Raw genomic sequence first — 26,537 nt, 5'->3', positions numbered from 1 at the left:
GTTTTATTTGCACATTAGAAGCTGGGGGGGGGGGATTGAGGCATTCCTCATGTATTCCATATTGGGGAGGGTTGTTTTTTTTTTTTTGCACCGGGGGGGGGGGGGTATTGTTCAGGTAGAATGCCACTAGCTGGGGCATGAATTGGATGCGATGTGGGGCGCGCGGTGCAGGTTCGATCTGGGGGAGCCGCGGCGCCGCCACTCGGAGCATTACGGTAGTGGCGGTTGGCGCGCTCGCGGCCTCCCGGAAGCGAGCGCTCGCGCCCATCCATGGCGGCCTGGGAGAGCCCCCTCGCGGCCCGCCTCGCCCGCCTGCGCTGCCTCCTGGAGTGCGCGCGCTGCCTGCGCTCGCGCCTGCCCCTGCCCGCGCCCCTCTGCTACGTGCCCCGCGAGCTGCACTACAAGGTGTGCAAGGACGGGGGCGCTGCGGCCGCATCCTGGGACTGTAGCCTGCTGCCCGTCTGGGACTCCCCGGCCGCCGCCCGCCACAAGCTGCCCCGGGCCACCCTCGAGCTGCGCAAAGGCAGCGTCCTGCGCATCACCGGCGACGAGTACTGCGATGAGCGGGGGCTCTGGGGAAAGCTCAACAAGGTGGGGGGAGGAAGTGGGGGAGGGGGGAGGAAGTGGGGGGAGGAGGAGGGGAGGGGACAAGGGGAGGGGGGCGAGGGGGAAGAAGGAGGAGGGGGAAGGAGGAGGAGGTGGGGTAGAAGGGGAAGATGGAGGAGGAGGAAGGGGGAGGAAGTGGAGGGAGGGGGAGGGGACAAGGGGGGAGGAGGGAGGAGGGAGGAGGGAGAGGGAGGAGGGCGATGGGGAAGAAGGAGGAGGGGGAAGGAGGAGGAGGTGGGGTAGAGGGGGGAAGATGAAGGAGGGGGAGGAGGGAGGGGGAGGAAGTGGGGGGAGGAGGGAAGGGGAGGGGGACAAGGGAGGAGGGGAGGGAGAGGAGGAGGGGTGAGGGGACAAGGGGAGGGGGGTGAGGGGACAAGGGGAGGGGGGGTGAGGAGGAGGAGGGAGGAGGGGAGGGGCAAGGGGGAGAAGGGGGGAGCAGGAGGGGGGAGAGGAGGAAGGAGGATGGGAGAAGGGGGAAGGGGAGGAGGAGAGAAGGGTGAGGGAGGAGGAGTTCCTACATGGAAACAGTAGGAAGAGCAAAACATATTATTAGTAGAGGAGGGGACCAAAGATGCAGGTCCCAGGATGGGGAGGAGGAAGGATAGAGAACCAGGGTGGAGGGTCCTGCATGAAAACTTGGGGCAGAAGGAGATCCAGTGGGGGGAGTGAGATGGATCTAGCATCGATGGGGATGGGGGGGTATGTGAGGGTAGGAGGCACCCCTCCCCACCCTCTTCTCCCACACGCTCCTTCCCTGCCCCCTCCTGTCATAAGTGCGCTGCTTCTCTTCTCCCATACCTCTATAATGTTCCTGGTGCGAACAGCAAACCGCAAGCTACTACTCTTTATTTTTTCTATAGCACTGAAAGGCGTACACAGCGCTGTACATTCAAACACACAATAAGACAGTCCCTGCTCAGAAGAGCTTACAATCTAATTTAGACAGGACATTTCAGGGTTGGGGGTCTAGGTAGCTGTCAGCAGTGAGGGGGAGTTAAGAGTTGAAAGCAGTTTTTAAAAAGTGGGCCTTTAGCTGGGATTTGAACCCTGCCAGGGATGGAACTAGCATCAGCTCTTCCTCTGATATTACTTCCTAGATGCGGGTCCAGGAAATGACATCAGAGGAAGAGCCGACGCTGGCACAACAGCAGGATGAGGGTTACTGCTCATGCCAGGAATGTTACAGAGGCATGGGGGAAGGGAAGTGGCACACACATGTGGCAATGGGGGAGCAGTGGGTCAGGAGGTGCCCCCTTCCCCTTACTATGCCACTGGGTATGCAGGATATGAGGGCGCATAGTTAGCGTGCATATCCAGAAATCCTGACTGGCTGGGATAGGGTGTGAAATGGAGGAAGAGGTGGGGTGTCCTAGTGGTCAGTGCAGTGGTCTGAGAACTTGGGGAAATGGGTTCAATTCCCATTGCAGCTCCTTGTGACTCTAGGCACAAGGAGAGACTGGAAGCCCTGAATATGTATACCCTAGAGCAGTGATTCCCAACCCTGTCCTGGAGGAACACCAGGCCAATCGGGTTTTCAGGCTAGCCCTAATGAATATGCATGAGAGAGATTTGCATATGATGGAAGTGATAGGCATGCAAATTTGCTTCATGCATATTCATTAGGGCTAGCCTGAAAACCCAATTGGCCTGGTGTTCCTCCAGGACAGGGTTGGGAACCACTGCCCTAGAGGATAGAAGAGACAGGGGAGATATGATTCAGACGTTCAAATACTTGAAGGGTATTAACGTAGAACAAAATCTTTTCCAGAGAAAGGAAAATGGTAAAACCTGAGGACATAATTTGAGGTTGAGGGGTGGTAGATTCAGGGGCAATGTTAGGAAATTCTACTTTATGGAGAGGGTGGTGGATGCCTGGAATGCGCTCCCGAGAGGTGGTGGAGAGTAAAACTGTGACTGAGTTCAAAGAAGCGTGGGATGAACACAGAAGATTTAGAATCAGAAAATAATATTAAATATTGAACTGGGCAGACTTGCACGGTCTGTGTCTGTGTATGGCCGTTTGGTGGAGGATGGGCAGGAGAGGGCTTCAATGGCTGGGAGGGTGTAGATGGGCTGGAGTAAGTCTTAACAGAGATTTTGGCAGTTGGAACCCAAGCACAGTACCGGGTAAAGCTTTGGATTCTTGCCCAGAAATAGCCAAGAAGAAAAAAATAAAAAATTTAAATTGAATCAGGTTGGGCAGACTGGATGGACCATTCGGGTCTTTATCTGCCGTCATCTACTATGTTACTATGTTACTATGTCACTTAACCCTCGGTGTCCCTTTCCTTCTCTTGACATTTGCAGGCTGGACTCATGGTTGTGTGTTCTTGATCCACAGGAGCAGCTGCAGGAATACAATGTGGGCCCTGACATGGAGGAGGGCTGGACTGTCATCTGCAGACACACAGATGTGGGGGACAGACTGGTGCCAGTGGAGTCCCCAGACCGGCTCCAGAGACAACAGCAGCTGTTCGGCATAGATTACAAACCAGTCAGCAGGTAAGAGAAGGATATCCCGGCACCACAGGGTACATTCTTAAGTGAGAAGCAAAGTGTACCCAAGGATAACAAAGACGAACCACGCCCTGGCCACTGAAGACCGGCATGAAACTCGGTTATCTTTGATTTGCATATAACAACATAACAATAGCCTTTCTGGGTCAGAGCAATGGTCCATCTCGTCTTCACAGAGACCAATCCAGGTCACAAGTACCAGACAGAAGCCAGAAGAGTAGCAACATTCCAGAGCTGAGTTTGTGATGTCATAAGGCATCATTCCACCAATGCCTAAGAGCCAACCTCATCAGTGATGTCACAATGACTCGATCGTCCTATACGTGGCTCACATAAGAACATCAGAATAGCCTTACTGGGTTAGAGCAATGGTCATTGTTATAACATTTTATTGAAGGAATATACAACAATATGATACAAAAAGACATTCTTTACAATCAAATTCACAATAAAACATTTGCATAAACATTTTATCATTCCTCCAAAATATATTTTAATATATCTAAACCACTTTTCCCCTATATCCCCCCTCCCCACTCCATACATATATATTAAAATCATTCCAATTTCCCTCCCTACCCCAGAATGAAAGGTGACACAAAACACCAAATAAACAAAAATATTTAAATAAAAATAAATAAATAAAAACCACATTTATTTAAATCTAATATAAAGTATTAAGAATCATACTTCTAGCTTTCGAGGATAATTTTTGTATATAAGGATCCCAGATTTTTAAAAATAATCGTGTTCTTTTTAGGAAATTTACGAACCTCAAAAACCTCAAATAAAATTAAACGATGGAATTGATTCCTCCAATGCCAATAATTTGGAGGATCTTTTTGTAACCAATATTGTAATATGCATTTATGACCAATCATACATGCTTTTTGAAAAAGAATACATCTTTCATGTCCAAAAACCCCACAAGCTGCTGCCCTACCAAACAACACACCTTTTGGAGATTCAACCAATTGACAATTCCATAAGGACCCCAAAAATAATAGGATGGCAGACTAGAAAGATTTGATCAGATGACATTTCCAAAACGCATGAGACAAAGTATTGGAATCCTTCTCACATTTGATACAAATAGCAATGGTCATTTAACACAATAGCCCGTTTCCACAGTGATCAGTCCAGGACCACTAGTACCTGGCAAAACCCCAAATAGCAACATTCCATGCCAAGTAGTGGCTCCCCCAATGTCTATCTCAAAAGCTGACTAAATAAAGATTCGGAGAACTTTGTCAACGTGACAATTTTACATATGTTTCTAATGTAATGCATTTGGCAGTTAAAGGTTAGACAGAAAATTACATTACAATGTACAGAAATATTATTAACAAGAACAATTATAACATTTTACTGAAGGAATCAAGTAAATATGCAATAATATAATAAAGAATGTAATACAAAGTGATATTCATTACAAGTAGATTCACAATTGTGATATTTCCATACATATTTCTATCATTCCTCCAAAATATATTTCCATATGACCTATTCCATCCCCCCTACACCCCCTTGTTCCCTTCCCCCCATTCTTTTTAAAATCTGGCTTCTAGTTTCTATCGGTATTGTCCCTGGTCAGGTCACATTCCTTTTCTGGTGACAGGATACAGAGTTTTTTTGTATAGTCCTGGAGAGAAGACGTGAAACCGTAGCTGTAGCAGCAGAGTTTTCTGGTCTATAAAATAGTGAGTGAAGCGGAAAGGGTAAAGGTTTGCTGTGCTTTGTTTCACCATACCATGTTTTGTCAAATGACATTTTTACCATGCTTTGCCAACTTTGTGTTGCCATCTTTGTCGGACAACATTTGCCACTATGTCTGAAAATGTGGCACAGTGGTTAGAGCTGTGGCCTCAACACCCTGAGGGTGCAGGTTCCAACCCATGCTGTTCCTTGTGACCCTGGACCGGTCACCTGATTCCCCCCCCCCCATTGCCCTAAGTACATTAGATGGATTGTGGGCCCACTGGGATAAACAGAAAAAAATGCTAGAGTACCTGAGTAAATTAATGTAAACCGTTTGAGCTCTCCTGGGAGAACATTGTAGAAAACTGAATAAATAAATGTGAATCGCTTGTTTACTTTTTCCAAAAATACTAGGACTAGGGGGCATATGATGAAGGTACTAAGTACAGTGGTACCTCGGTTTACGAGTGTTTTGCAAGACGAGCAAAACATTCGCAAAATTGGCGCCTCGGAAACCGAGCTTGCCTTGATTTGCGAGCGGCACCCCCGCGATCTGGCACCCTCCCCCCAGCGAACCGGCATCCCCACCGCTCGCGTCGCATCCCCTCCCCCCCCCCCGCTGCGATCTGGCATCCCCCAGCATCCACCCGAACACACTGCTTATTCCCATCTGGCACCAGCACCGGTACCAACGTACAGGAAGTGCCGGTGCCGGAAGATCTGCGTCGTCTTGTTTGCTGGGCATTGAGCATCTGCGCATGCTCAAAGCCTTCGAGTTCACGCTTTCTCGGAGAATCTTGGAGAGAGCGTGAACTCGAAGGCCTTGAGCATGCGCTGATGCTCAAGGGCCAGCAAACAAGAAGACGCAGATCTTCCGGCACCGGCATGTACGGTGCGTTGGTGCCAGATGGGGATAAGCAGTGTGTTCGGGTGGGTGCTGGGGGATGCCAGATTGCAGGGGGGGATGCCGGATCGCAGGGGGGGATGGCGGATCACACGGAGGGGGACCTTTGTGAGTGGGGGGGAGCAGTGCCAGTTCTCGGGGGAGGGGTGCAGAGCAGCGCCCCTGGCCTCGGGGGGTGGGGGTAGGTGGGAACGTATCAAGCGAGTTTTTCTTAGTTCCTATGGGGAAACTCGCTTTGATATACGAGTATTTTGGTTTACGAGCATGCTTCTGGAACGAATTATGCTCGTAAACTAAGGTACCACTGTAATGGATTTACAACAAATCTTCACACAACGTGTAATTAAACTCTGGAATTTTTTGCTGGAGAATGTGGTGAAATCAGTTAGCTTAGCAGGGTTTAAAAAAGGCTTGGATCGTTTCCTAAAAGAGAAGTCCATAAGCCATTGTTAAGATGGCTTGGGGAAATCCACTGCTTATTCCTAGGCTAAGCAGCTTAAAATCTTGGGATCTAACTAGGTACTTGGGACCTGGGTTGGCCACTGTTGGAAACCTTTGGTCTGTCCCAGTATGGCAATTCTTATGTTCTTATTTGTAGGGTTACTATATGGCTCCAAAAAAAGAGGACAGATTGAGACATCCGGGTTTTACTTCCACTGAACGCGATGGAAGTAAGGAGGACAGATGTTATAGACATCTGGGTTTTCCTTCCATTGAAAGCAGTGGAAGTAAAACCTGTATGTCTCAATACGTTCTTTTTCTGGAGCCGTATTGTAACCCTTCTTATCTCTGATATTTTTATATTTTGCACAGTACAATAGGAAATAGATTCTGTTTGTATTTCTCGGCATTGCATACAGAGTCTGGCTTCCTGGGATTTTCAGCTAGTTTTTATATGCCTCTCTCTGGTCTGTGTTTGGATATCTCCTGGTGCATTGATTATGTGCAGGAGTCTGGCACAGTCCAGCGTATTCTGTTTTTGGAACTGTGCAGTGTTTGGATTGTGTTTTTGGGTTTTTTTTTCATAGGCAGGGCTGTTGCTGTTTGGGTTCTGGGTGTTAACAATGTTGGTTTGATGAAGCAGATTTGCTATATACGTTTTGCGTGCATTTTTTCCAGGGTTTGGTAATGGAGGGAGTTTGTTTCTGTTGTTTGAGTGATACTATAATGTGTGGATTATTTTTTTTTGTATTGTGAGTAGCTAGGGGAATCTAACCAATGGCAGGGAGCTTTAGAAATATTGCATAAGAGGATTGGGTGTATTAGGGGCTTCAGAAATTGGTAAGTGCCTCACTGTTTGTGGTAGATATTCTCTGACCATTTGTTCTTCTCACCCTTCCTCTTGATTTTCAGGTGGGAGCAAGTTGTAGATGCTACGTACTCTCTGTGCCTCGGAGCAAAGCCTAAACCGGTTGAGCAAGATGAAGATGCCATGGAGAAACTTCGGTAAAAGGCGTTTGATGTCTAGTCTAAACATGGAAGCAAAGGAAGGTGGGATAAAAATCAGGGAGAAAGCTGAAGCTGATGGATGGGTGATCAGGGCCAGCGCAACCATTAGGCAAGACTAGGCGACTGCCTAGTGCATAGAAACATAGAAAAATGACGGCAGAAAAGGGCCATAGCCCATCCAGTCTGCCCACCCTAAATTTATTCTCCCAGATATCCTATATGTCATCGAGTCTGCCTATTCTGATGACTCTCCCCCCCACTATTACCATCTTAGAGATCCCACATGCGCATCCCATTTATTCTTAAAATCTGGCACGCTGCTGGCCTTGACCACCTGCACAGGAAGTCTATTCCAATGATCAACCACTCTTTCGGTGAAGAAATACTTCCTGGTGTCGCCATGCGGATGCCCCCTTGTGGCTGAGGGTCCTTTAAGAAAGAAAATATCATCTTCCTCCTCGATACGACCGGTGATATACTTAAATGTCTCAATCATGTCTCCCCTCTCCCTACGTTCCTCGAGAGAGTACAGCCGCAATTTATTCAGCCTCTCTTCGTATGAGAGATCCTTGAACCCTGAGACCATCCTGGTGGCCATACGCTGAACCGACTCGACTCTCAGTACATCTTTACGGTAGTGTGGCCTCCAGAATTGCACACAGTATTCCAGATGAGGTCTCACCATGGTTCTGTACAATGGCATAATGATCTCGGGCTTCCGGCTGACGAAACTTCTACGGATACATCCCAACATTTGTCTAGCCTTGGATGAAGCCTTCTCCACTTAATTGGCAGCTTTCAGGTCTTCACTAATGATTACTCCTAAATCGCGCTCTGCTGTGGTCCTAGCTAAGGTCTCACCATTTAGCAATAAGCAACCGAAACTCAAAGAACCGTCGCCCTGCACAGTTGCTCAGGTGAATGGCATTTGGAAGCTGTCCTCATCGGTTGCAGACTAAATAAAGATTAATGTTTAAACATACGGTGGTTCCAGAAATTCAGTGTCTGCCCATGTCCAGGCTTCGGCGTTGAATTTCTGTGTTTATAGAGCCAGTGAAACCGTAGCTGCTTAAGTGTGATGTTCAGCCCTTACCCAGCTTTGTAACACTACATAAAGCTAGGACTGACTTTTATGCAGTCAGATTCATGTGGTGACCTTGGCTGGTTAACTGCTGAACATTGACACTTAACCTGCCACATGGTGACCCTCCCCCCCATTCGGAATGCCCCCCAAAGTAGCTGGTTTTGAGAAAGGCACTAACTAGGCATTTCCAGCAGCATGACCAGTTAGCCCAGTTTAACTGGCCAGGATCTGTGTTTGAATATCGACCCGATGATCTCAAGCGATGCATTTTTTTAAGGATTGTTCTGGGACTTTGTGGGATTGAGGTAATTGTGACTTATCAGGAAGGTACCCAGGGGTCCTAAACTGAATTCAGGTGGAAGATTTGCCCAGGGCACCTTGCCCCCAGCCCTGGGGAGATGAAGTGGACACGGTGCTTGTTGGCATGGATGTGAGCGTCTCCTTGTGTTTACAGGTTTGTTCCCCTCACATGGAGCTATGAGTGTGATGAAGATCTTGTGCATTTCTTCCATGACCACGTAGCAAAGGAGGATGAGAGTCTGGGGAGCGTCAAACAGTACGTGGAGCGCATCGATGTCTCTTCATATACGGTACAGTGTCTGACACATTCTCCTATAAGCTACAGCAGATAACACATATCCTCATAGGGAGCAGACTCTGTGGGGGTGGCACCTTCCTGTGACATCTTTTGCACCCTTGCAGGGAAAGTGACCAGCCCTGATGTTCCCTATTGTATTGCACAGTCTCTCTCTTCAGTAAGCCCTGGGCTCAGCCTTCCTGTCTGCACAGCACGGGTTGTTATGTGACTTTATTACTCCTAGGTTACAGGTTCTGTGCAGTACCGCATGTGTGCAGGTAGAGGGCTCTGCAGTCAGGATCTGAATCCTCATAGCTCCTCCTCTTTCAGGAAGATTCGACTGCTTGGTGTCTGACGGACAATTACACAGATACATACTGGGAGAGCGATGGATCCCAGGGCCAGCACTGGATACGCCTCCACATGAAGAAAGGGACCGTCATCAAGTGAGTCACCCCCTCCCCCCGCTGCTGTTACTGCTCCCTCCAGTACTTGGGCTCCCTGTTAAGGCACACATAGTCATAGGAGGGGTGTTGGGTAGGATTTCTGGCTCCAGTCTCATTTCCTGGGTGGAGGTAGCACTCACAACCCCTGAAGAGAGAAGAAGTCCAGTCATTGTAAACTAAACCTGTGTGTTTAACATATAATGCTACTCCCCCTCCTTTTATTCTCCCATCTTCTCACTAGGGAAGGGAGCACAAGGACTCTAGGTGAGTGGGAGGCCCTTTAGGCTGATTCTAGCTGTCACCTTCTTCCTGTGCCCAGGTGCCCCTCACACCACCACCACTTGCTTCTGAGCTGGGAGGCTAGAAATACCCTTCCGGTTCACTTAACTGTTACTGCCTTCCCTTCTAGGAAACTTCTTCTGACAGTGAATGCGACAGATGAAAATTACATGCCCAAGAGAGTGGCTGTGTATGGAGGAGAGAGCGACAACCTTAAGAAACTCAACGATATGCCCATTGATGAGTAAGTGGGCATCCTGGTGTCCTTCCAGCCAGGTAGGCAACTCCAGTCATCCTGTGGCACTTGAAGAGTTTTGGGATAGCCACACTGAATGTGCACAAGCTGTACCTGTATGCAAAGGAGATGGTGTGGAAAAACGTCTCATGCATATTCAATGTGGACACATGTCAGATTTTTCAAGGACTGGAGTTGCCTACCGCTGGGTACAGACCGTGTGCCTGTGTGTATCTGGAAGGGGTTGGCTGGCTGGGGCCTGGGACCTCATACCTATGATGTGGCCTCTTTGAGAGTGGGGTCTGGGGTTGCTGGATACATTATACGTCTTTGTCACTGGCTCTTTCTGTTATCTAAGCTGGTCTCCAAGTTATCACCTTGTAGGAATAACCCTTATACAGGTGAATGCTCTTCCTGGTTTTGTGGGGAGAAGGGACATTGGGTCCCCCTGACACGCCTCGATCTTGTTTTAGTGACTTCCTTTGAAAATGTCCTGACGCTGTTCTCCTTCCTTCCGCAGAACGCTCATTGGCGATGTGTGTGTGCTGGAAGACATGTCCACTCACCTCCCTGTCATTGAGATCCGCATTGTTCAGTGTCGAGGTTTGCTCTTTCTGAATATGTCTGAAGCGAGTGTGGGGGGGGAGATGTTGAACCCTGGATGGGGGAGGGGGACGAGCTCAAGACCCTGGAGCATAGCTGGAAGGGCCACTAGTGAAAGCTGTGGCCAAGGCAGGGAGCTCCAGCAGCCACGAGAAGAGCTTGGCATTTGTGGGGGTAGAGGGGAGGGAGGAAAAGGTGGTGGACAGTGGGAGGGAGATCAGGAAGTGAAAGGGAGAGATGTTGGATCTGGGGTTGAGCAGGAGGCAGATTTTCAGTCTTTTAGGGACTTCATTTACTGCCTTTCTGTGGTTGCATATTATAAACAGGAACTTATTCTGTACTCGGGGCAATGAATGGTTAAGCTGTAGTGGGAAATAAATTTACTTGGGCAATTCTGATAAACATTTTAATTGAGATGCATTTTAACAAACGTGGGCTTTATAAAGCTTGAAATCAGTGAGGCAGCTGGGATGTGGCTTTGGAGATGACTGCACTAATGGAGCCGTCCATCTCCTGTCCTCTTATTGTAAGACTGTAGTACTGTACATTCTTTTACTTATTTGTACCTATTACTAAATCCTTGCTTTATCTTGTAAAGTGCCTCAGTGGCTTGTCTGTAAGGCAGTTTGTCAGATGAAAATGGAACTGGACCTTGTTGATTCTGGTGGAGCTGGCTTAGGGGGGGTGATGGGACCAGCATGCCGCTGGCTTCTCATGTCGGTTCTGTGTGCAGAGCTCAGCCTTTCACTTTCGGCCTCATCTCTATCCCTCTCTTCACTGTATGCTGTTGCTCAACTGCTCACGTGTCCCCTGAGGAAGGCGTTGCCATGCGCCGAAACAGGGATCCTTGTTGGGACTATTATTTGCTTAATAAAGACTTTTATCACTGGTTGAAAAGACACCACCCTTGCCTTTCTTTTTGAGGTGCTCTTCTGTTGGCCTGTTCAGTGTTTCGCAACCAGGGATGTTGGGACATTTGCTGCCTCTGTCTCGATTCACACATTGATAAAGTAGATAGAAATGACTCGAGCATGTTTAGTGACCCCCTTACAAATATGTTTTGTGCAGACGATGGAATCGATGTGCGGATCCACGGGATTAAAATTAAATCTTCAAGGGAGCGAGACCTGGGGCTCAGCGCAGACATATTCCAGCCGGCGAACCTTGTGCGCTACCCTCGGCTGGAGGGCACGGATCCAGATGTGCTGTATCGCCGGGCAGTGGTTCTGCAGAGGTACGCAGCAGAGGAGGGAAGGGGTTTAGCACAGTGAGGGGTGGAATATACCTCTGTTGTGACCTCTGGTGTTATATTCTGCACAAGGAAGGGGAGGGTTATTCCTCTGCAGCAGTGTATCACACACTGTGTGCCTCCTGAGATTTCTGGTGTGCCGTGACACACTGGCGAGGAGGAGAGTCATTCATGCCGGCTGACAGGACGTGCTCTTGCCGTGAGAGGCATGACCTGTAGGAAATCAGCTGGCGCAGATGACTCTCTTCCTCGATCCCTCCACCGGTGGGTCGTGGCCAGATGGGCCTCTGTGCGTGCGCGGCTGTCGGCGCGTAACGTCTGCGCACTTCTGGGTGCCTTCCGGCCGGGGCACTGGATTTAGTGTGCCGCCGGCTGGAAAGTTTGCGAGACACTACTCTGTAGTAACACATGGTCAGTGTTGCTGGACCACTGCTGTTCAGTACATGGTGTGTGTTCATTTCCTAGGCAGTGACGTAGTAAGGGGCAGGGTTCCCCTCTTCGCCTCCCCACTCCTTCCCGACCCCCCCCGCCATGCACCACTTCCCTCCCCTTCCCTCGTACCTCGTTAATTTTCCCAGCATGAGCAGCATCACGAACTTGCTGCCCGCATCGATGTCTGCTCTCTCTGACGTCGCTTCTTGTCCTGCGCCTAGGGAGTGACGTTGGAGCAGACATGACGCGGGCAGCAGGTTCGTGATGCTGCTTCCGTCAGGAAAATTAAAGAGGGAGGGGGATACACGCAGCAGGGGGGATCAGGAAGGAGCCGGGTGGGGGCAGAGAAGAGGGCAGGGGAGGGGCGCCAGTCGCCCTCGCTTCGCCGCTGTACCCGGTCATGGTGTTGGACCGCCTGGTGGTGGTGCTGTAGAGCAGGAGTGTCTGCGTACTGGCTGGGCTGGGGGAGAGGAGACTGCTCTGTGCTGCGAGTGCTGTCTTTGTAAAGCCTGGGCTTTCATTCACAGATTTGTGAAGCTGCTGGACAGTGTCCTGCCACACCTCGTTCCTGCCTGGGATCACACATTGGGAACATTTGACCAGCTCAAGGTCAGTGCAGAGGGAGAGTGGAGATGGGAGGGCTCGATTTATTTTATTTATTCCATTTTCTATACTGTTCTCCCAGGGGAGCTCAGAACGGTTTACATGAATTTATTCAGGTACTCAAGCATTTTTCTCTGTCTGTCCCGGTGGGCTCACAATCTATCTAATGTACCTGGAGCAAGGGCAAGGTGGGGATTACGTGATTTGCCCAGGGTCAAGAGGAGCAGTGTGGGTTTGAACCCACAATCTCAGGGTGCTGAGGAGGTAGCTTTAACCACTGGGCCACACTCTCCCCAGCTAAACAGGAGCTGACCTGTGGCTTTTTCCCTTCAGGAAGAATCGTAATCCATCCTCAGTCCTTCTCTGGGCTTCATGGGAAGGTTGGCTGGAGGGATTTGGGTTCAAAGCAGGAAGGATGGGCTGCCAAAGCACTCTGTAAATGGACATTCAGGATCCCTCGGTGATGTCTCCCCTTTTTCCCATAGAGTATCAAGCAGTTCCTTCTGCTCTCAAAGTCTGGCGCTCCACTTATCACACAGTGCCTGAAGGACTCTGAGACCAGTAAGCCCAATGTGATGCCGCGTCTGTACATCAATAGGAGGCTGGCAATGGAGCACCGGGACAACCCTGCGCTGGATCCCAGCTGTAAGAATGCCGTCTTCATCCAGGTAAGAGGGAATGAGGAATTGTATGCCACCTTTATGTGGCTTTGGCATTTCAAAATGGAGGATTAAGTGACACCCAGGATTTGATCTCAAGACCTCAGGGTGCTACACCTTCCTCCTCCATGTTACTTCCTGGATTAGGCTCAGTAACAGCTGAGCACTACAAATCCCACAGTGCTTTGCAGTAGTGAGCCTGAGAGGCATGACCCTTTTCCTCTTGTTAAAATCTGTGGCCATTTTTAGCTTTGCTGGATTCCTGTGAGACGGGGCATTGGTTTCACTCCCGGCCCATTAACTTTGCAACCACATCCTACCTCAGTTTGGTGTCACCCTCACCCTTGGGGGTGGCCTAGAGCGAGAGAATCCCAGGGCCTGTGTGTACTCTCTTCTCCCTTCCCTCTCCCTCTCTCCGAGCTCTCTCTATCTGCTATCAGTCTTGCACAATCTCAGGGCCTACTCTCACACGTTCTCTCTCTGGGCCGTTTGTGGCTTCTTGCTCTCTGTTCCCCACATGGTACACATTTTATGCCCTTTCTCCCAAACCTCTTACAGTCTAGTTCCCACAGCCATTATGCTGCCTTTCTCATGTTCTTCTTCATCTCCCTTGAATTGTGCTCGTGAAACAGCCTTCCCATTCCTACCAGCCCCTGACAAGTCTCTATTTGCCTTATAGGTATACGAGGGGCTGAAGCCATCCGATAAGTATGAGAAGGCTTTGGATTACAGGTATGTATAATAGTTTTGAGATGTCCCCACTACCACAAGCTGGGTCGCATGGCTAACAGCCACCCCCTCCTCGGCCAAATGATGTTTTTGAAGCCCTGGCATGAGGCTGACTCGTACAACGTCATGTGGAAGAGCCTCGGTTTAGCCCATAAATCTAGTTTGCTCTTCCACAATGGAGAGGCAGCATCTTTGCTGAAAGGTGACATCTAGTGGCACATGAAAGCCACTGCTACAGGTCATTTGGACATGATTGTATCCTGATTTAAGGATGGAAGACTGATCTTTAAAACACACACAAAAATAAAAAACATTCATAGGAACTACCTAGTACAGGGCTGCCCAATTCCGGTCCTCGAGATTACTGGCAGGCCAGGTTTTCAGGATATCCACAATGAATATGCATGAGAGAGATTTGCCTGCACTGCTTTCTTGGTATGTAAATCTCTCTCATGCATGTTCATTGTGGATATCCTGAAAACCTGGCCTGTCAGTAGATCTCAAGGAGCGAACTTGGGCAGCCCTGAGCTAGAGTGTGCCAACCTTCACACCGTAACCAAACCTCTAAGATTCTTCTTGCTGTACCCCACTATGCTGTTCCACTTGACCCCAGTCCTCATTCCCAACAGAGCCGTTGGAAATACAAAGTGTGTTTCCCTTTTCTCTAATCCAGGGGTGTCAAAGTCCCTCCTCGAGGGCCGCAATCCAGTAGGGTTTTCAGGATTTCCCCAATGAATATCCATGACATCTATTTGCATGCATTGCTTTCATTGTATGCTAATAGATCTCATGCATATTCATTGGGGGAAAACCCGACTGGATTGCGAGACCCCTGCTCTACAGGGAGGGGATTGGACTATGGTGGACCTAGGGCAGGGATCTCAAAGTCCCTCCTGGCGAGCCACAATCCAGTTGGGTTTTCAGGATTTCCCCAATGAATATGCATGAGAGAGATTTGCCTGCACCGCCTTCTTGGTATGCAAATCTCTCTCATGCATATTCATTGTATTTTCCTGAAAACCTGGCCTGCCAGTAGATCTCGAGGATCGGACTTGGGCAGCCCTAACCTAGTACATCATAAGAGCAGAATTTATTTGAAAGGCAATCTATAATCTTTAATGACGAGGTGTTATATGTTGTCCTACCACCCAACATATTTCGGCACCTGGACTGCCTGCTTTAGGAGCACATTCAGCCTTTGTAATAGGAGCAAAATGACGCAGCAGTAAATAATAAAACCACTCAGAAACATTTGCATAATAAAATCCAATCAAAACATACAAAGAATGGACACAAGCCCAGCAAGAGGGCCACTCCTGAAATGTAAGAGACATGCTCATTGAAATAGATACTGAATATACCAAGACCAAGACCCAAAAAACTTCATCTCTCACTGGAAACATATGTCCACCAACATCCTTGATGAATTAGCCCCACTACAAACCAAAACCAGAACCAACAGAAGATCAGACCCATGGTTTGACAATGAACTGCTCCAACTCAAGAAACAATGTAGAAGATTAGAAAGAAAATGGAGAAAAACAAATCTAGAACAAACAAAAACTGCTTGGAAAAGCAGCATCAAACAATACAAACGACTACTAAAAGACAAAAGGAAAACTCATTACTCAAATCTTATAGGCACAGAATTCCAAGACACCAAAAAACTTTTCCAAATCCTAAAAGATCTGACAGACACCAAACCCTACACAACCACAAACAATACCCCAATCCCATCAGCTACCCTCCTAGCTGATCACTTCAAGAACAAAATTATCAATGCCAGAGCCACCCTCGATTCTACCCCATCCCACCTAAGCATAATCACAACTCACCCCACAGAAAAAGATTCAACAGCAGCAGACAGAACTTGGTCTCAATTCACCAACATACAATGGCCCGAGTTCAATAACCTCTACAAAAAATACAGCCACGCCTCTTGTGACTACAACCACTGCCCTTCCTACCTCCTTACCACCTCCAGCGTAAAATTCCGAACACTACTTCTACAATGGATTCAATCCACGCTCACTGATGGCATTTTCCCCTCTGTACTCAGCAAAATCATCATCACTCCAATCCAAAAAGATCCTAAAGGACCACCAGACCAACCCTCCAACTTCAGACCTATTGCCTCAATACCGCTATACGTCAAACTTACAGAAGGCCTAGTGGCCAAACAACTCACTAATTATCTAGATGACCATAACATACTCCACCCCACGCAATCTGGCTTCAGATCCAATTTCAGCACAGAAACTCTCCTAGCCTCCCTTATGGACACAATCAGACAACACCTCAGCACAGGGAAAAAAATGCTCCTTATACAATTAGACCTGACCGCAGCCTTTGACCTAGTTGATCACAATATCCTTCTGCAAATCTTGGACGCAATAGGTGTCTCTGATAAAGTATACGCCTGGTTTGAAGGCTTCCTAAAATCCAGAACCTACAGCGTAAAATCAAACAACGTAAAATCAGAACCTTGGGCAAACCCCTGCGGAGTACCACAGGGTTCCCCACTGTCCCCCACCCTCTTCAACCTTTACACTGCCTCTCTCGGAACACATCTGAACAATCTAGGTATAACCACCTATAGCTACGCGGACGACATTACCATCCTCACACCTTACGATCAGCCTAAACCCACCATGCCAAACACCCTACACCGAATACTTAATACAGTTATGATCTGGATGAAAGATCACAAACTTAAAATCAACCCAGACAAAACCAAACTCATCCTATTCGAAAATGACAAAATCCAAACCTCAAAATATTTAGAACTCAACTCAATCAACTATCCCATCCAAACCACCATAAAACTACTAGGAATGACCTTAGACAGAAGCTGTACCATGCAACCACAAATAAATAATACAATCCAGAAATCTTTCACAATCATGAGAAATCTGAGACAAGTCCGGAAATTTTTTGAAAGAAATCAATTCCAGCTTATAGTACAATCTTTAATCCTAGGACTGCTAGACTATTGCAACATCCTTTTCCTCCCATGCCCTGCTACTATGATCAAACAACTTCAGACAATCCAAAACACAGCCTTGAGACTCATCTTCTCATTAAGAAAATTTGACCACATCACAGAAGCCTACATCAACTCACACTGGCTACCAATCCAAGGAAGAATACAATTCAAATTCTACTGCATGCTATTTAAATCCCTAAAAGGAGACAGTCCTTCCTACCTGAATAACCGCCTCAACCGGGCATCCACACTCAGACACAGAAAAGCGCACTCCCCATTCATGCCTCCCCCAATCAATGAAGTAAAAAGATCAAAGCTTCACGATGGCCTCCTGGCCACTCAAGCCGCAAAAATGGATACCCGAATCTCCAACCTACTGATGACCACATCAGACTACAAGACATTCAGAAAAGAAATAAAAACAATACTTTTTAAGAAACTCCTAAATCAGCCCTAACATCACCTAATTTTACCTCCATGTACACAATTTTACTGTAAACTGTAATTATCCTTACCTCGAATTTACCTAACTACCACGCTAATGTATCTTCGATTCCTACACTGTAACCCCGTTTTGTAAATCTTTTGTAAGCCGCCTTGAACCGCAAGGTAAAGGCGGAATAGAAATCCCTGATGTAATGTAATGTAATATACTAGAATAGAAACCTAGATTTTTGGCCCAAAAATGGGGGTCTTGGTTTATGTTCAAGTCTTCCCCCTCGGATCCATCACAAGCCTCTCGCCTTGTCTACCTTAAGTCCTGCTGGTCCACTGGTGAGCCAGGGCAAGACGATCCTCCTATCTCACTACTCAAAATGGCTGACGCGAGTTCCCCCAGTGGTTGGCTATGTTTATTTACCACCTTTTCATGAAGAGATTCACCCAAAGCGGGTACAATACATTGAATAGTAATCAGGTACTCTTAAATATTTTCCTTAACTGTCCTGGCAGTTTCACAATCTAACTGTGATACTTGGGGCAATGGAGGTTAAGTGACTTGCCCAGAGTCAGAAGGAGCAGGATGGGATTGAACTCGCAACTTCAGGGTGCTGAGGCAGCAGCTCCAACCACTAAACCACTTACTCTCATACTAACCTTGCAAAACTGACACGAGTTCAGTTTATAGTCAAGTAAACCTTTTTTTCCCCCTTTTTTGGGGGAAAAAGTTTACCTCGGTTTATATTCGGATGAGTTTATATTCTAGTATATATGGTAAATTATTTTGTTGTCTATCTTAATTTTCTCTCCAAACACCCTGGACCCTCCATAAACTTTAACGGATGCTGTGTCCTAATTTGGTAAGGGACTGGAAAGAGAACTCGTGTTCAATTGGAATCCACTCTTTTCTTGCCCCTTCTGGCACCACCTTTTCTAGTTGTGATGCCATTTGTCCCATCAAAACAGAGGCTTCCTAGGCCGAGCCAGACCTGGGAATCAGAATCCATCATATGAAACCAGGTGGATGGGGGTCGATGACTTCTACAGTCTATGTCCCAGAAAGAGCGTGATCTAAGTATTTTATATTGCATTCATTATGGTGTTGGGCAGGCTGGATGGACTGTTCAGGTCTTTATCTACCATCATCTACTGTGTTACGGTCTGCATGCTCAAATACCAGGTACTCTCCTTCTATAGTCCCTCTCTCTCTCACCTCAGGAGGTAGAGAGTCAAAACTTCCGACTTCAATCCCGCCACCCACCCGTCATCCTGCACTTCCCTCACTGAAAGCAGCAACTGGAATTGTTCTTCCGAGAACAAGACGTTATTTGCAAAGAGTGATTTTATAATGCACACCCCAAGCCAGGATACTGATGTAAGGGGGTATCAGCATGCAGTCAAACTTCTGAAAAAAGACAGTGGGGGTGACAAAGGGTTCACCTGCATCCCCCACCCCAGCCCAGGGGTTTTGTAGTACCTCCTATACTCTGACACAGGCATGTGAATGTCCAATGCACATAATGGGAACCAAACTACATTTTCTTCAATAATTCAAATAAAGTTAGGTGTTCATTGTAGTATCAGAGTGCGGGGTAGGGGGCTGTATGCTGTGGAAACCCAATGACTCTGCCAACTTCCGCTTTCCCCTCTCTTTCAGGTGGCCAGGGGGCTATGACCAGTGGTGGGAATGTAAATTCATCGCTGAGGGCATCATTGATCAAGGTGAGAGTCTGCCTGTAACGTGGACACTTGAGTGTTAGACATTTTCATAAACTCAGGCATGATTTCAGCACTCTGGGGCTCTCAGCTGCAGTCTAACAGGGAGCCTACCCGTGGGTTCTGTGAGTAGCCAGTGACTTCTGAATCTCTTCTTGCTATACCTCAGACTTTGCTGCTCTCAAACATGTAAATGCCTTGAAGACAGGCAAATCGGAAGTCAGCAGCAGCACTGCATTTGGTGGCCAGCTTTACCTCCTGCACAGTGTCAAGTGTTTGGACAGAACCCAAAGGAGGTCCCTCTGTGTATCATGAAAGCATATGTGGGTGGGGAACGGGGCTTCCGGAATGTATCTACTGCGTTGTATCTGCCAGTTCTAGTGCTGAGAAACACTTCTAGATTGAAAGCATGGTAGCTTAGTACTTTGGTGCGGGCAGGAGAAAACGGAAAAGATAAAGCACCCACCAAAGGCCGTACGATGATCTTTTTTTCTGTGTGCATTCTTAAGGTGGTGGATTTCGAGACAGCTTAGCTGACATCTCTGAGGAGTTGTGCCCCAGCTCAGCTGATAGTCCCGTTCCTTTGCCGTACTTCATCCGCACATCCAACCAGGTAGCTCGCCCTTTTCCTGACTGCATACCATGTATCTAGTAGATTCTCTGCATCACTGCAGCCAAATGAGAAATTTCTAGCGAGCGACATGAGTGCCACTGCACCAGTTTCACTGCAGGAAGCCATGCGTATTATATATGTTCCACGACCTGTGTAGTCCTTCAAGGATTGATATGTTATCAGGTGATAAAAGCTCTGTAGAGACTCAAAAAGTCCTGTCCCCCCCTTCCCCCCACCCAGTCCTGTGTTTGGGAGACTCTGAGACTTGAGAATAACATGGGGACAAATTTTCCCCGTCCCCCAAGAACTCTTTTTCCCGTCTCATCCCCGTGAGTTCTTTTCCTATCCCTTCCCAATTCCTGCAAGCTCTGTCCTCATCTGCACAAGCCTCAAATACTTTAAAATCGTACGCGTTTGAAGCTTATGCGGTTAAGGCAGAGCTTGCAGGAATGGGACAGGGACAGTGACAAAACTTGCGGGGAAGGGGAAAAATTTGTCCCCGTGCCATTCTGTAGTTGAGACTGCCCCTCCTCCTCCCGGAGACTCTCCCTTTCCCATCTGGTAATGTGTAACTTTTGCCCCGGCAGGGTAGTTCTTGAGAGGCTTTACTTGTTTGCTGTTTTTCAGGGTAACAGCACAGGAGAGGGTCGGGATATGTATGTGCCCAACCCATCCTGCCGGGACTTTGCCAGGTATGAGTGGATTGGGCAGTTGATGGGGGCAGCGCTGAGAGGCAAGGAATTCTTGGTGAGTGGACACTGACAGGTAAAAACCCAAATCACTTTTCTTTTTACTTTAATTGTAATTGGTATGTTCTTAGAAGATGTATTTTGTCTGGTCAGTGGCATAGCAGGGGGGGGCAGACTGCTCTGAGCACTGTCTTGGTGGGGGATACCGGCAGCTCCCCTCCCCCACTTCCCTTCCCTTCCAAACCTCTAACTCTTCGTCGGTGTGAGAAACATCTGCAACCGGCTGCTTGTGCCGGCCTTGGCTCTCTCTCTGAAGTCACTTTCTCGTCTCGGGACCAGGAATTGACATCACAGGCAAAGCCGAGGCCAGCAGGTTGGAGATACAGGGGGGAAGGGAAGGCACGCGCGAAGCGCCATCACCCCCGCTACGCCCACTGTATCTGGTCCATATTTTCAGAGATGTCAGGTTGATAGGAGGCACCTCTTTGTTCAGAATTATGAACTTTGTCAGAGGGATGCGTGTTTCTTGTAACACAGTTGCTGTGAACTAGGAAAGGTGCAGAAAGTTGTGTCTTGGTTTAATCTTGACTGCTTCTGATCTGTCTCAGGTCCTGGCGCTCCCAGCTTTTGTGTGGAAGCAGCTCACAGGAGAGACGGTCACCTGGAGCAAAGACTTCACTGCGGTGGATTCTGTACTGGTGAGTGAAAATAATCAGCTTAGCTCTAGAAGGTCCTTCATATGAGATCTGACGGATCTCAGTAACTTTCTCTGATATCTCGGCTGTGAAAGCAGAACTGTCTCTCTGTATGCCCTCACAGCAGTCTCCTTTCACCCTTTCCACCTTTGCATGTCTGTCGCACAAACTCCTTTGGGGGCTGTGTGGGATTGTAGTTGGTTCAGGAGTGAACTCTTTTTAACCGTGTTCTCCTGTGGCAGGTGAAACTTTTGGAGGTGATGGAGGTGATGGACAAAGACACCTTTGAGTTCAAATTTGGGAATGAGTTAACCTACACCACGGTCCTTAGTGATCAGAGGTTGGTGGAACTCATTCCCAATGGAAGCAGCGCTGTCGTCCGCTATGAGGATCGCAAGGAGTTCATTTGCCTAGTTCAGAAAGCCAGACTGGAGGAAAGTAAGGAGCAGGTAACTTACCACAGCCCACTTGACAGCATTGCTCTGCTGCGAACGTACCACTGTCTGGTGGCATAGCGCCGTGTGCCTCCCTTCCCTGTACCTGGCTGCTTGCGTCGGCTTTGGTGCTCTCTCTGACGTCACTTCTAGGTGCGAGTCTCTGGAATGCGCTACCGGAGGAAGTGATCAGGCAGAGTACGGTACAGGGATTCAAACAGGGATTGGACGGATTCCTGAGGGATAAAGGGATCGTGGGATACTGAGAGAGGTGCTGGGATGTAACGCAGGTATAGAAAGCTAACCAGGTAATAAGTATAGAAACCCAACCAGGTCGTGCATGTGCAAGACCGGAGGGTTAGGACTTTGATGGGAAAATAGGACTCAATGGGAAACCAAGGGGGCCCCTTCTGGTGATTCAGACAGGTCGTGACCTGTTTGGGCCGCCGCGGGAGCGGACTGCTGGGCAGGATGGACCTATGGTCTGACCCGGCGGAGGCACTGCTTATGTTCTTATGTTTAAGCGACAGAGAGAGAGCTAAAATCGACGTGAGCAGCCTGTTTGTGGCTGCTCGTGCTAAAAATATGAACGTACGGGAGGAGCCAGTGCCCCAAAGAAGACAGTGCCCGAGGTGGACTGCCCCCTTTCTCTAACTACGCCATTGCTGCTGTCCATTCCACAGGATCAGCATGTTGCTCATGTAACGTTGCTTGTGCTATAGTATTGGGGTGCTGCTGGTGTCATTAACGTACCACTGCTCGTACCTCTCAGTATTTCACCCTCTCCTTCTCCAGATTGCTGCTATGCAAGCAGGGCTCCTGAGAGTGGTCCCTCAGGCAGTGCTTGACCTCTTGACCTGGCAGGAGCTGGAGAAGAGTGTTTCTGGAGACCCAGAGGTCACCGTGGAGGCTCTGAAGAAGCTCAGTAAGTAGTGACTTCTGGCATCTCTGGGCCACTACGCACATTTCCAGTGTGGTGTCTGCTTGGGTGCAGGACTTCTGGGGAAGTGATTTTACAGGCCAATGGAATTTCAGTTTCAGAAATAGCACCGAAACTGACCTGAAATTCTCGTTTGGGCATTTTTGGTCAGAACCGAAAGCACGGCCCTGCCCCCACTGCTGCAAAACCACTCCCTCCCCAAACCCATTTCGCCCTCCCCAGACCTACCTTTTAAAGGCCTCGGTGGTCTAGTGGCTGCTTTAGGGCAGAAGAATCCCATGTTGCTCCTGCCCTCAGTGGTTTTGCATTCAAAATGGCAGCCACAACTTCTTGCAGCAGCTTCGTAAGCTGCCATGGGAGGTCATGGCCGCCATTTTGGAATTGGGTGGCACGAGCGGGACACTTGCTGGCCTAGGGAGGGTTGGGTTTTCTCTCAGGTGGGTAAGCAGCCTTTTATGGCGATTGTGGTGGTGGTGGCCAGGGCTACATTTTCATTTCTGGATTCATCTGAAATCAAGCCGTGGATTCAGTTTCATCAAAATCAAAACCAAAACACTGGTTTTGGTTGGCCTCGAAAGTGATTTTTACTAGGAAACATCAACCCTCCAGATCGCTGTGAAATTGGCAGTATTTTAGCAATGCTGAACCTCTTGTTTCTGCCCCTGGGGTTGGGGTCAGGTTATGTTTTTAAGTAGTGCTGGGGTTGAGGGTGGGTGGGGGGTAATATTTTAGCTGTGCTGAGCCTCTGGTCTCTGCCCCAGGGGGTGGAATAAAGAGTAGCGGTACGAAATATTTTAGCAGCGAGTTTTTCATTTGTTTCATTCCAACTATACATTAAGAAAAATCTCATGAAGTGAGGTATATCCTGTTACCTCCACAAACTCCCAGGTGGGCAGCTGACCAGACCCAGCAGGGCAGGAAGGGGACCCCAGATCCATCCCTTGCACTTCAGTATCGCCTGAGGCAAAAGGAAAAATGTCATCGGCAGGAGCTTAGCACAGAGGCAGCTCCTGAGGCCAGTTTTGCTCCACAGCAGGAAGTATTTGACGTTGCAGATCTTTTTCATACAAATTGTAGAGCAGGGAAGCCTAACTGCCCTGTTTTTGACTCTCTGCCAGCTCGATTTGAGGAACTGGAACAGTCGGACCCTATAGTTCAGTATTTCTGGGAGGCGCTTAACAGCTTCACTAACGGTAAGTGCAGAGACATGACCCACAATTACTATGTCTTATTTCTATAGCGCTACCAGACGCATGCAGCGCTGTACATTAAACATGCGAGAGACGGTCCCTACTCGAAAGAGCTTACAGTCTAATTGTGACAGACAGGATAAAAAGGGTGAATCTATACACGCTGCTCAGGTAGAGGATTACAGAGGGAATAATAAGGCAGATAGGCTGGGGAACTGTAGAGGGAAAGGCAAACAGGTATAGATACTTTACAGCTGTGTTGGAGTTAGGCCTTAAAAGCAGCTTCAAAAAAGGCTTTTAGCAGGGACTTGAATATTGCCAAGAGACGGAGCCTCAGCCGTGTTCTTTGCAACACATCTGCATTCACTGCCAGAGAAGACCAGGATGACTACAGATGCTTGTGGGGGTTTTAGGACCGGAAAAGCAGGGGATGCATAATGATAGAGCTGTTGGGGGTGGGAGGCTGAAGTACTGAAATGCTCCAGGGTGGAAGTAGGCCTGGAAGAGCAGGGGGTGCTACGTTAACAGTCATACATGGGTATCCTGGGTTTGGACTAGCAGAGGTTACTGCAGGTTAGGAGAGAGGTGAATTCACAGCTGAAGAACATAGGGGACGCTGTAGAGCTCTGCAGTCACTCTTGCTGAATTACTTTCGATTAGCTCCCTGTTCTACAGCACCTGTTGTTCCTGTGTTAGCGTTTCAGTACTGGAATAGCATAGGGGGCGCTGTAGAGCTCTTCAGCATACATTGCTCCTGTGTTACTTAACCTTTCTACTCTTTTCTGTTCAGAGGATCGCAGTCGTTTCCTCAGATTTGTCACAGGCAGGAGTCGTCTCCCAGCACCTATATACGTCTATCCAAATAAATCAGGGTAAGACTGGGGCTCTTCTATCTGAAATTCTGGGCTGGGCGGGGGGGGGAGGGGCTATCTAAAGGGCGGTCTGTAGCATTTCCAGTCAGCTCCCAGTGTGACCAGCTTGAAACGTTTAAAGATCAGCAGTGCTTCCATGTTGTGAGGCTATAAAAACATTCCCTACTACTGATCCAGGGCAAACAGTGGCCTCCCCATGTCTTTCTCGTGATTATTATTTTTTTTTTTGTGAGCTGAATTAATTAATTACTGAACATGCTGAGGAATATTTAGTATGGGGGTATCAGTTTAATGCTGAATCCCCAACTAGCTAATTCAGCTTTAGTAGTGGGACATTTGAATGTTTGACAACTTATTGCTAGACTGGAGAAGGACTTGCCAGGAATCCATCCTATTTCATGACACTGGGGAGGACTGGCCTAGCTGCAGCCCTTCCCCATTGCCCCCAGGTACATTAGTCAGATTCTAAGCCCACTGGAACTGAAAGGGAGAAATACTTGAGTACCTGAATGTAAAACCGCTTCGGCTAGAAGTGGTCTATAAATACTAAAAATCAATAAAGTGATACATTTGGGCCTTGAATAGAGCTCCAAAAATTGTGAAGAGTACATGTGTGGTGTCTTGGTTGTCTGCCAGTGGCCTCCTTTCCCTACATTAAGCATCCTTTTTCTTTGTTATTTTTTTGTTTAAACTAAGGTCTGAGGTCACTGATGCATTACCTGAATCCTCAACCTGCTCGTGTATTCTCTACCTGCCCAAGTATGCAAGGTAAGTGGGGGCAAAACACTAGGACTGCCTGCATTCTGCTGAGGGTGGTCCCAAGAGCCCCCTTGTCGTCTCTTTTTGAACCTTTCACATCCCCAGAGACTAACTTGAAAGAGCGCTGATTTCTGTTAGGGCACATGCTTCCTCTGGGGTAGGATCAGCTAGGACTGGGATCTCTTACTCCACTTCTGCAAACTCAGAGGCCAGTGCGGGCTTTGTTCTGAACCAAGAAAGTTTGAGTCTTTAAGTACAGTAGTTGAAATCAATAAGAGGCACGCCTCATTCTCCCTCCAAACCAGTCCAGATGAGTGGCTTTGTGCTGATCTAGCAGCAGATGGAGCTTGAGAGCTACTGAACCTGTGATATCACCCAGCAGATGAATTTTTCAGTGGGACAGACTGGGCTTTTTGGAGGTGTTGGCACTGGCCTCATGATTACAAGAAAAGGGGAAAGGAAAAGAGAGCCATACAGGGCCTGTGGTCTGACCTGCCAGGACCAGAGCAGCACAAGAAGGGGAATGCTGGGTTTTTGCAGCAGCTGTGTGTGGTGCAGACCAATGGGATGGATCAGTGTGGCAGGCTGGCGTTGTGTGGCCCGCTATGCACGGTGACTGGTCACAGTTTCCAGTGGCCCGTGCAGCTTGCGCTCAGATTTATAGATTGATGACAGTGAAGTATCACAAACAGCATATCCAACATACAAGTTGTCCATCAATCTGCTTCTGCTGCACTGAGCATTTTATTTAAAGAAAGGACTCCCCTGTGGGTGCTCAGGCGAGGAGTTCAAGGCATGGAGGGCTTGTTGTGCTCCAAACAGTCAAAGTTGGCCTGCTATCAGGATGTAGAGGGTTTACAGGTTCATTTGGGTGTTGAAACCCTAGAATGGGACGATCCATGGCCAGAAGATCCTTTAGAAATGAAATCAGATGCTCCTGTGGGAGAGGATCCCTCCATGGTGTGGATTTTCAGAAGGAAGTTCTCTCTTTATTGTGCAGGAAGTATTAGGTTTGTTGGAGGATCCGAAACCAAGGATGGTGAGAGAGGGATCCGCTTCTGCTGGGTAATAGGAAGCCCCCTTTATAAATGACTTTGGTTAAACCTCTGGGCAGCTGTGCAGTTGGAGGGCAGGA

At 48.2% G+C, this 26,537-nt stretch overlaps 1 protein-coding gene across 1 annotated transcript in view; it reads left to right on the top strand.

Moving 5' to 3' along the window:
- The first annotated feature begins 215 nt into the window (after positions 1 to 215).
- HECTD3 (HECT domain E3 ubiquitin protein ligase 3) overlaps positions 216 to 26,537 on the top strand; it is a 37,793-nt gene continuing 11,471 nt past the window's right edge. Inside the window, exons 1-20 of the mRNA XM_033916021.1 lie at positions 216 to 591; positions 2,948 to 3,108; positions 7,079 to 7,171; positions 8,713 to 8,848; positions 9,166 to 9,281; positions 9,691 to 9,804; positions 10,316 to 10,398; positions 11,467 to 11,632; positions 12,607 to 12,688; positions 13,168 to 13,350; positions 14,021 to 14,073; positions 19,152 to 19,216; positions 19,720 to 19,823; positions 20,451 to 20,570; positions 21,121 to 21,210; positions 21,450 to 21,656; positions 22,437 to 22,566; positions 23,700 to 23,774; positions 24,562 to 24,643; positions 25,340 to 25,411. Of these exons, the coding sequence (XP_033771912.1) occupies positions 271 to 591; positions 2,948 to 3,108; positions 7,079 to 7,171; positions 8,713 to 8,848; positions 9,166 to 9,281; positions 9,691 to 9,804; positions 10,316 to 10,398; positions 11,467 to 11,632; positions 12,607 to 12,688; positions 13,168 to 13,350; positions 14,021 to 14,073; positions 19,152 to 19,216; positions 19,720 to 19,823; positions 20,451 to 20,570; positions 21,121 to 21,210; positions 21,450 to 21,656; positions 22,437 to 22,566; positions 23,700 to 23,774; positions 24,562 to 24,643; positions 25,340 to 25,411 (2,453 nt within the window). The 5' untranslated portion in view covers positions 216 to 270. The remainder of the gene's footprint in view (positions 592 to 2,947; positions 3,109 to 7,078; positions 7,172 to 8,712; positions 8,849 to 9,165; positions 9,282 to 9,690; positions 9,805 to 10,315; positions 10,399 to 11,466; positions 11,633 to 12,606; positions 12,689 to 13,167; positions 13,351 to 14,020; positions 14,074 to 19,151; positions 19,217 to 19,719; positions 19,824 to 20,450; positions 20,571 to 21,120; positions 21,211 to 21,449; positions 21,657 to 22,436; positions 22,567 to 23,699; positions 23,775 to 24,561; positions 24,644 to 25,339; positions 25,412 to 26,537) is intronic.

Source organism: Geotrypetes seraphini, chromosome 12 (assembly GCF_902459505.1).
Source record: "Geotrypetes seraphini chromosome 12, aGeoSer1.1, whole genome shotgun sequence".
Lineage (NCBI taxonomy): Eukaryota > Metazoa > Chordata > Amphibia > Gymnophiona > Dermophiidae > Geotrypetes > Geotrypetes seraphini.
The sequence above is the reverse complement of the archived record's forward strand: the minus strand, read 5'-3'. Positions and strand labels throughout refer to the sequence as shown.